Genomic DNA, 10,859 nt, shown 5'->3' with positions numbered 1-10,859 from the left:
AGAAAAGAGAGATCTATGAAACTGTTGATGGAACACCTCAAACTGCAAACAATGTCAATTATGACTCTTTATATCATGAATTTTTGATCCATGGAAGTTTTATATTTAACTTTCCTAAAGTAGAAGGAAAGGGATTTTAAAATCCACGACGTTGTTACAATGAAAAGTCTATGGGCAGACCGGAAACTCACGGCCAGGGCCAGCGAGAGAAACCCTGTTGCTCATGTTGGGTGGGCCCCAAAGTAAACCCTTTTCTTTGGCATATGGGCCAGGCGAGCAGTTCTTAATGGACTGAATAGGCGCCTGTTCTAATAATACTAGTTCTAATGACACTGGCAACAAGTGTCATCTGGCTGGATAGCCAGAATCTATGGAAGAAGGACGATTATTCCCTCTTAATTAATTCTATTAATTATGGGCCAAGTATTTAAATCCAGCAAGACTTGTCTAAGTAGGCTAACTAAATATTAGACACACAGCATTGTAGGCAAGGAAATGTCATACATACAGTGACTTCTATCACAAGCAGCTCATGTGTCCCTTTTATTGTTTTTTATTTTTACACAAATACTGTCATATACTGTATAAACCCCAGTGAAATATCAGGAAGGTTTCACATCATGTTGGATAACTGACTACTAATGTCCATACTATGAAATATTATGATAAATGATGAGATTATTTTCTAATCACATCCAATTACTGTTGATGCATATTTTACAGAGAGAACTGAAGGTCTTCCGTAACACATTTAATTTAATCAGGACTACACAGAATATGATGCCTCATAGTGTTTGCAATTTAGAAATCCACACATTAAATTCGTAACAGCTGTTTAAATAAAAGTAGGCACTAGCAGCGGTTGTTGCCACAGAGGCTGAAAGGTTATGGGATTTCAGTAGGTTTTGGTGCAGCATGAATTGCCCTGCAGCAAAAATTGGATAAAGACTCGCCCAGGAAACCTAAAATAAGGGGATGCTGGTCGGCTTTAGACGCCGGTTCCTCCCATTTTACCTCATAGGTTTTCCTGACTCCACACCTGAAGGAAAAAAACTCTAAATCAGCTGGAACAAAGGGATGCAAGATGTGTGTGTGTGTGTGTGTGTGTGTGTGTGTGTGTGTGTGTGTGTGTGTGTGTGTCAGTGCAACTGACCTACATTTCTGTCTCAATCTATGGGGGGTAAATCAATGTCCTTGTAAATGCGAAACAATCTACAAAAAGAATATAAACACACAAGTACAAGTTACTAATTTCTATTTGTCTATCGTGTTTTATATTTGTGAATCATTAAGAGTGGATTTTGAATGTATATGTAGATTGTGTTTTGTCCACAAATTGTAATGTATTTGTGACTCTGTGCAGTTACAATAATATTGACATTGGTTTACGCCTAAATGAATGTCCCACATGCCTGTTTTAGTGTGCCCATAAAGTAAGGTTCCTGTTTTCCTGCAGAGGAAGGAAGAACCACAAAAAAGGTTGTTTTTTTTTTTTTGTATTTGGCTGATAAACAGACCGCAGGACCTGTCAGGATCTGCTGGCACCCAAATATAAACTATTACAGCCTGCCAGCATTTTCCAAAATTTTCCATCGTTCTCAGTGTTGGAATCTTTATTTATTAATTATTCTTGCTTGTTTGTTTGGTGATCATTTATCTGCATAGATATAAAACCCGTCAGCTAACACCTTCAAGCACGGACTGTTTTCAGTCCCCCCCCCCCCAAAAAAAATCATCATCCTCAAACATCTTTTTTACTTTGTTTATTTCCAAGGTGTCATCTACACAGAGGTAATAGGTGCAAGACAGATCTCTGACTGTTCAGACTAGTGAATCCGTACATTCAGCTACTTGCATGTTACAAGTTTATAATAGTAACCTTTTATTTATACAGACATTATTCTCAATTTGTACTCTGAGCATTATGATTACAGACCACTGATTTCTTCTCATGCAAGTACAGAACATATACGTACATTGGCAGTCAGTTTGTCAGCTTTGGTCTCTGCAGTGTTTTCAAGTGCAACCTATAACATGTTTGATCAGTCTGCTGTGTTCAGCACTGGTTATTTTTTGAGTGTCAGGGCCGTTAGCATAGGTCTCCTATTACGATGATGTCTATGCCTACTGTACTTGAATATTGGGAATACCTATTGTCTCTTTATTTGCAAATCATCCTGATTTGTTGAATTGTGTTTTGTTTGCTTCTGTAGGTTATCCTCAATTCAAGTTGTGCGCTGAAAGTGCCAAAACCAGCAGTACCTAGTTGAGCAGACATAAGGTAGGAGACACAGAGTCTTTTGTCTTTCTTTAAGTGCCAGTTTTGGCCTGTTTGTGCCTATATATCTGCCTGTCCGCCTGTCCAAGTCAAATAGAGGATGTGCGTCACAATCCAAAACAAAAACATCATGCACAATACGAAGGTGGAGTTGGAGCTTTGAAACATGTTTTCCATGCAACAGGGAAGGAGGCCAGACTCATCAAAAAGCTTTTTAATCGCTGGCAAACATTTATAGAGTAAGAAAAAATGTACTTCTTGGCGTTGCTTTTCTTTTTCTTTGCTCACATGGATGCCCTGATTCTGACGAAGATTCACAACAGATCCATTTGAGGGTTTGGTGCCAAAAAGTTTAAAACCTAATTTTTATACAGTCTAACAAAACCAGCACCTTAAAAGCTCTGGATCAATCATAATTTACATTTTGATGGCTTTTTAACATCAGACCCAGTCTAACAAAAGTGGCAAATTATATATTAATATACTGATACGTTTGCGCATAAACATTTATTATATCAGTATTATAAAAAGTCAAATAAAAATGTCTGAAAATGAATAAGATGGTCTTTAAATTTACCGTTAAATTACATTCACACATATTTTGGAAGTTAATATTTAATAAATGAATGAATTAAATAAATTGAATTTTTAAATATTATTACAAAGTTTAAAAAAACAAAGATTTCTAATGGGTCAGAAACTGGTCTATGATTTGCCTGATACAAAAGAGAGTGTGAGATTTCCCAAAGTAGCTGCATAATAAACTAGTAGTTGCAATGCAAACAGATGCATAACACATGCAGCTGCTTGTTCCCATCAAGCCACCTCTGATACCAGGGAGAAAGTTTGATCATGGCCTTAACCTGTGATGGTGTTTTGATTTCAACTCTAACCACTCCATATACCTAAACTTGACCAATTTAAATCAGAATTCTTCGTGTTAATTCTATGATTTGCGTGTAAAAGTTTATTTGTGTAGCACATTTCAACAACAAGGCAATTCGAAGTGCTTTACGGAAAACGTAAAAGCAACGTAGGGAAATATTTAAATCCAATTTTTAAAAATAGAAAATAAAAAAAGGTTCATTTACCCAGTGTACCTATTTGTTCACCCATAATTCTCATGGGTGACGAATAATCATTTTATTTTCTATCTCTCACCAGTCAAACCTGATCCTCTTTATGGTACGATATTTATTTAATCTTATTCACTCGTTTACGCTACAGTCTTGGTAAAAGCAGTCAAAACTGCAGAGAAAACTGAATCTACAAGTAACTTGATAATGTAGGTGTTAATGCAACGTTTTCCTCTTTTGTGTAGCAGAGGTAAAAGTAGGACTTACAAAATGCTCAAATGCTAAAATAAAGGACCGGTATATCCCAGCTCTACTTAAGACTTACGTAAGTTAGTAAAACTGAATAACTTGATTGTGATTTAACTCACCCCTCCTTTTCATGACTGTCCTGTAGTTGTTGGTTTTAGAATGAACTCAGAGAGAGAAAAACAGTAACACGCGTGTTTGTACCCCTATACCTTTTATGAACCCTCACTTTCCTAAACTGTTTTCTAACTGAAACTCAAATTGGTCCTCACAAAAATAGACATACACACAGAAAGCTAGAAGGAGAGATTGAGAGTGTAAACTGGAAAGACCAAAACCACAGTACAGGTTGTTCTTCAACTAGGATCTTTGAAATGGCTAAATGGTTTTTATCTGAATGCTGCACATACATGCACATAGGGAATTGCGTGTGTAAACTTGGTGGTAAACGCCCTCGCATGTCAGAGTAATATGTTAAGTTAGATAAATGAAGAACAGGATGAAAAATGTACCAGCACACACAGCTAGACAGCTGACTCATAGCCAGAAATGGACAGAAGCCAAGTGTATTTTTGTAGTTCATGTAATTTAACTAGCAGCTGTTGTTAGTTTTAAGATGTAGCTGTTGCCAGGTAAATAATCTGGTATCACCAAAATGCCTTGTTTTAACTTGATGGCAAATGTGTTAACATCTTAAACACTGAATTTTAGAGAATTTGCACACATTGTACAACTCTTCAACAGATCTAAAATTGGACTATTGTAGATGCAAGGTTTTTACCCAACAGCAACAACTGAGTGCAATGCTACTTTAGCTAGTGGGGGCCACAGTACCTCAGTTATTTACTACTGAATATTGATCTTGGTTGAATTTTTATGCTGTGTTGGGAATAGTGTCAAATAGCTTTGTAGGATATACCATCCCCTCCAAAAGTCTTGGAACGGTAAGGCAAATTCGTTTGTTTTTGTTGTTCACTGAAGACATTTGGGTTTAAGATAAAAAGATGAGTATGAGACAAGAGTTCAGAATTTCAGCTCTCATTTCCTGGTAACAACTTAGGTTTGTTGTTGCCCAGGTGTTGCCTTTTAGGTTCATTATCCAAACATTAAACAGCATGACTAGTCTAAGTTTTCATCCTCGGTTCAAACCTGTAAAGACTGCATTTCCTGTTAAAGAAGATAAACCAACATGAAGACCAGAGAGCTGTCTATGGGAGAAAAGCAAGCCACTGTCAAGCTGAGAAAAGAAGGAAAATCGACCAGAGCCATTGGACAAACATTGGGCATAGCAAGCACAACAATTTGTAACGTCCTGAAAAAGAAAGAAACTACTGGTGTACTGAGCAACAGATGTCAAACAGGTCGGCCAAGGAAAACAACAGTAGTTGATGACAGAAATATGGTGAGAGCTGTGAAGAAAACCCCCAAAACATCAGTAAGTGACATCAGCAACAACCTCCACAGTGCAGGGTGAAGGTATCACAATCCACTGTTGGAAGGAGACTCAGAGAGCAGAAATATAGAGGCCACACCACAAGATGCAAACCACTCATCAGCAGGAAGAATCGGAAGGCCAGAGTGAAATTTGCAATGAAGTACAGAGATGAGCTGCAAAAGTTCAGGAACACAATCTTATGGACTGATGAGACCAAGATTAATCTCTACTAAAGTGTGGAGAAAGAAAGGAACCGCTTATGATCCGAAGCATACAAGCTCATCTGTGAAACATGGAGGAGGTGATGTCATGGCTTGGGCGTGCATGGCTGCTTCTGGAACAGGTTCATTAATATTTATTGATGATGGAACTGATGATGGTCGCAGCAGAATGAATTCAGAAGTGGACAGAAACATCTTGTCTGCCAGTTTACGGAGAAATGCATTGAAACTAATGGGGAGGAAGTTTGTCATGCAGCAGTTTACAATGAGCCAAAGCACACTGCCAACAAAACAAAGGACTTCATCAGGAGGCAGTTATAGCAAGGAAGGGCTACGCCATCAAATATTAAATGTTATTTGTTCTATTACTTTTGCTCACCTAACAATGCTGTCTAATACAAACGGTGATATGTCCTGAATTGTTTAACACATCTAGATGTGAATACCAGGAAATGAAAGCTGAAATTCTGAACTCTTGTCTCATACTCATATGTATAGATAGGCATAGAGAGAAGGATTCATACATACACAAGAAGCTTTGACTTCTGACATTTGAGTCACACACTCCAAAAATACCATCACATTCACCGTTTCCGGTCCTTCTGCTGTTGTCGATGACCAAACTACTAGCTAAGTGAGGATGTTGCCCTGTGGCGTGAGCAGCTTTCTGTGACTCACCCTTTGTGCAGCAGCTCCAGTTTGAGGCCTTTAGACATCACCACCCTCCTGAAGCCGCGGTGGTTCCGGTTGATTGACAGGGTGAAACTCTGGTTATATTCTGGTGAAAAGAGAGCACAGATGGAGAAGCTGCCTTCTGAGACCTTACACATACAGTATTTCACACAAATAAACCATAAAAACGGTTCATCCATATTAACCTTCATTTATTTGCACAGCTGCAACATTTCCACATTTAGTCAATACTTCCACCTTCTTTGTTTTGAAACAGTGAGCAGCTCTTTTCATTCTAAAAAACTGTTTTTATTTTACTTTTTTTTGTAAATTTTTATATCATATTTAGCATTCTTGACTTTTGCAAAATTTGTTTTTCTTCTTTTCTCTTACAATGTTTTTGTTATTGTGACTGTTGTGAACCAAATCTAATTCTCCATATACTGTATTCTTAAGACAGAAAACATCTTCACATTGATTTATTTTTATCTTGACTATTTTGTAATAAAATCACTCCTAAACGTAAATGTGTCTTAGAAAATAATCCCAAAAATAACAAGATATAAAATGGAAAAAAAAACATTTACAATAATTGGTGTAGCTGCAGCCGGCAGTAGCAAAATATGGCTGCAACTTAATCCTTGCGGGCAGGTGCGCCCTGTCAAAGTACGTAGAGCAAAGTAGTGCTTAGTAGTAGTTTTTGCCACTGACAGGCTCAGATTGTTATTATAAGTGTCTGACAACATTGTGGAAAAGATCCCTTCAGAGGTAGACCTTTTTGTTTAACCAGAAACAGTCACTTTATCGCTCTCGATATTAAAGCTACCAGACTCCATGGATACAAACAGTACTTTTATCTCGCAGAACACAGGTTGCTCTACTGCTGCCCCGGTCAGTTTGTTTGTTTGTGTTATTTATTGTGTGACTTTAGAGCTTTAAAAGGGTTAAAACACCAAAGTCACAAAATAACACAAAGTATCAGTTTGAGGAAGCAGTAGACCAGAGAGTCTGGGAGCTTTGATCTCGAGAGAGATATAGCAACTGTTTCTGGTTAAACAAAAATGATCTTAGGTCTACCTCTGTAGGGATCTTTCCACAACATTGTCAGACACTAGTAATAACAATCTGAGCCTGTCAATAGCAAAAAAAATAAACGCTTTAGCGGATGAATTTTAACGTTAGAGCAATTGCCTTCAAGGATTACGCTGCAGCTGTTTCTACTGACTGCTACGCGCTCACTCAAGACTGGACCAATTTCAAAGAATCTTGTCCTAATTACATACATAGACCCAAAAACATGTGAAAATTAGGTTGAAAAAGGTCCAGGTTAAAGATATCAAAGTTACTCTTCAGTGGATTGACATCACTTATGAAGAGTTTTGTGTCTTGATTGTTTAGACAAATGAAAATAAAATATCCACAAATGCCAATAAAATGATGCAAACACATGACAATGTACATGTCTCACCTGGGGAGTTAGTGTTCTTGATGACCACTGTTTTGTGTTTCTGCGGCTGCTCCTGGTGGCAACAAAACAGACACACTTTTAAAGGAGTAAAGTCACCTGTATGAATCGTCTCAGCAGCCTGCGGTGGCTGTGAAGAGCTGGTAGAGTGAATCTCTTACCGTGCTGGGGTAGGGGAAGTCAAACTTGACGAAGGCATCTAGGTCATTTGTTTGGATTCCTGCGAGAAAGTTTATCACAAAGCATCAACCAGTGTGTGCTTTTTCTTTTCAAACCAGACCTTAAATATTTGACTGAATTCATTATGGCCTTAATGACCTGAAGCTAGGTCTGTTTAAGACATAAGATTTAAGGTTTAATTTTTCCCCTGAACCACAACAAACTTGAATTTAGTATAAAACGTGACTTTTCAGTGTTTTCAGAACCATTGTTCTAGTACTAACAGACCTACTGTACTGTATAAAAGGACTGATGGGTGAAGATTTTTGTTTTTACCACTAGGAGCTGGAAGATTCATCCCTTTGACAATAGTAACAACCATGTCAGTGCTGCTCAGCTCTGGAAATATCCTGAAAGGTAGGGAAAGAAAAAAGTAATAAGTATTAATAATTAGGTAGACCTGCAAAATCTGATGCAATCCAATACAACAGCTTAGCCATGGTCAGTTCTGATTTACACTGTCAGAGAGGTATTAATGAAACTATTGATCCAACTCTGTTTCTCAGCAGGGTTTCAGACTGATCTGCCGTAAAACAACACAGGGTGCCGCGTTGTTAAAGTTACCAGTGAGACAAGATATATCTATCTATCTATCTATATATATCTATATATATATCTCACAAACCACAATTTGTCTCAAGGTGCTTTAAAATGTAATTTTGGTGTTATTAAACCCGGCCCTATTTCACATATTTAGGTGTCTAAATGACTAGTAGGTTCAAAAAATGTTGGAATCAGTGCAGTAGATGTCCTCAGCTGGCATCCGAAAACTGGCTGCAGTGCCTGCAACGCATTTCCTCAAAATGACGTCCATAAAAAGTGCTTTTTTTTTCCACCGAAAGGCTCATACTGTTATACGAGATGTCTAACAACATTATGAAGGATGTCAACAAAAACGAAGGGTGTCCCTGGGAGTCACTTGTAGGGATTCTTTCCAATGTTGATGAAGCAGAAAGATTAAAGAGTTTAGCTAACTGTGCACTTTTGCAGTATAATGTAAGAAACATGTGCCCACCTGACAGTGTGAAATGATCTCTCCTCAAAGTGATGTTTAGGGGGAGGAAGACCTCTGGACTGAGCCAGCTTCAGGACCTCCAGACTTTTCTTACAACTCTCCGCCATCTTCTCAAACCTGGAGCACACACAAAAATCAGGATTTGACTAATCAGGTTTACAGTATAATGAAATACACAAATAGAAAGAAAATACATGAACTTGTTGTTTTCTGATAACAACTCTTTGGGCTCTGGTATCACATTTCTGTCCCTTTATGACATTTTTTGAGTGTTTAGAGTTTGTACGTTACTGTTAACAAAATAAAAAACTGTTTACTGCTTACTTTGTTGTTTCAGTGACGTTCCCCAGGTGTGTGAATTGCTTGGAGTGAGTGATACATTTCTAAAAGGAGGAAAGCCAGAAGAAATCTCAGATATATGTTTGTTTTCACAGCAAGAAAAGAACAGCGCAGAGAAACCAGACAGGGAATATGGAAAAAATATTATTTATTTATTTTTGGCATCAGGAGGAGAGCTGAAAATGATGATGGGAATTCTTCTCTTTGAAGTAGGGATGCAGCCACTGAAATTAATCGGCCTCGGTGTTCGGAAAGACTGAACACATTTTACCGAACAATTACGTTGACATGTCAGCAGTGTGGAAGCATTTTAAAGTGTCTGAGAAAGACGCTGTTTGCAGACACTATTCTGCTGAATTGTCTCCTAGCACATCCACTCCATCTGGGTTCGAACTTGATGAATTTTGGGTCGAACTTGATGAATTTAGCGCGAGGATACACGTGACAACATTCAAAATAAGGTGTCTATACAGGATGGAAATAAGATTAATTGGATTAAAGTAATAAAAAAGGGACTTGATATCAGTATCAGTATCTGTTGTTATTTTGTAAACCCTGATAAGGTTGTAATCCATGCAGGAACATATACAAAAAAATATATATTATATACATAAAAAATGCATCTTGTTTCTATTCTAGGTCTACTTTTAGTGCTAGTTTGTTACAATGTCTTTAAATTAATTTTTAGTCCACTGTAACTCCTGTTCTTGCTGAAAGAGTGAGTGTTCAAGCTGATTGGTCTTTTCCTGCAGCTCAATTTTCTCCTCATCGACTCCACCCTCCTGTGGGAGGTGGCAAGGAGCCTGTAGGTCAGTGATGCGTTCTTCCGCTTCACTTAGCGACTGCCTGGTGCTTTCCAGCTGCTGTTCAAGCTGGTGCGTGTGCTTAGACTGGGCAGACATTACAATAGCTAGTTTTCCTAGCATCTGGGACAAGGCTTTGTCCTTTGAGGAAGTGGCTAGAGCGGTTGTTACCAGTTCTGCAAAAATTGTTTCAAGGTTCACCGCATCGGTGCCTTGTAGTTGGCTTGAGTAGCCAGGTATCAAGGTCTCAGTCATGTGGGCCAAGATGGAGTCAAAGTGTTCCAGTGGGTCGCCCCCACTGGCTGCCACTAAGCATGAGTCTGCCATGTTCACAGGCAGGTACTCAAGCGGTTTGGTTAAGGACTTTGGTGTGAGTCCAAATCAGACAACAAACAAGTGTATCAACTCAGAGGATATGCATAAAAATACAAAAATAAATGGGTGTTGCTTCTATAGCTTCCTGGAGCTGTTGATGTTCCGTTAAGTTAATTTGGAAGGTTGGAATCTGAAGAACAGAAGGATAAAAATCAAATCTATGGACTCAGTTATACAATTTGCTTTAACAAAATCAGAAGTGGACTACAGGTGTTAGCTGGTACAGCAAACCTGAGCCAGTCAGTTAAACAGAGTTTCAGCTAGTGTGTTTACTAGTTGAGAAAAAGGAATGTCAGGTTGGGGAAAGCTGACTATCAAGTCAGACTTAAATAACCAAACTGAAAATTCAAATTTAGGATGAAAGCAAAAATAGGAAAAATGAAATTAACTCTCACTTGGGATTAAAGTTAAATGCTATAAATCAAATCAAAGTTCATGTTACAACTAGCTTGACAATCAAAGCTCAAAGCTCCGGACCTCTAGGTAGTTTTAATAATTATACAATTATTACTAGTGATCAGTTAGTTAATAATCGCTCAATTATCTTAAATCAGTCAGTCAGTCTCATACCTAAAGGGTCAATTCTCTTGGCAGGAACTAGAAATAGGCAACACACACAGCTCTTGATTATATTACAGTGAATTTATTCTCTAACTAAGGTGATAAAAAGATGGTTGGATACAGGGAACATAAGCATTTGCTGAACAATGAGCCT

The 10,859-nt window shown here is 38.1% G+C and overlaps 1 protein-coding gene and 1 long non-coding RNA gene across 2 annotated transcripts; one reads left to right on the top strand and one right to left on the bottom strand.

Moving 5' to 3' along the window:
• The first annotated feature begins 5,719 nt into the window (after window positions 1–5,719).
• Window positions 5,720–8,950, top strand: LOC123980560. The gene is made up of 2 exons (XR_006827519.1): window positions 5,720–7,969; window positions 8,658–8,950. It is a non-coding gene; the product is annotated as an uncharacterized LOC123980560 (long non-coding RNA).
• Window positions 5,909–9,047, bottom strand: LOC123980559 (coiled-coil and C2 domain-containing protein 1B-like). The gene is made up of 6 exons (XM_046065003.1): window positions 8,952–9,047; window positions 8,628–8,744; window positions 7,889–7,962; window positions 7,555–7,613; window positions 7,397–7,448; window positions 5,909–6,034 (listed from the first exon to the last, which is right to left on the bottom strand). Exons 2-6 carry the CDS (start codon window positions 8,732–8,734, stop codon window positions 5,931–5,933), a joined length of 396 nt encoding a protein of 131 aa, XP_045920959.1. The 5' UTR covers window positions 8,735–8,744; window positions 8,952–9,047; the 3' UTR covers window positions 5,909–5,930.
• Window positions 9,048–10,859: the final 1,812 nt, after the last annotated feature.

The sequence above is a fragment of the Micropterus dolomieu genome, linkage group LG12, assembly GCF_021292245.1.
Source record: "Micropterus dolomieu isolate WLL.071019.BEF.003 ecotype Adirondacks linkage group LG12, ASM2129224v1, whole genome shotgun sequence".
Lineage (NCBI taxonomy): Eukaryota > Metazoa > Chordata > Actinopteri > Centrarchiformes > Centrarchidae > Micropterus > Micropterus dolomieu.
The sequence above is the reverse complement of the archived record's forward strand: the minus strand, read 5'-3'. Positions and strand labels throughout refer to the sequence as shown.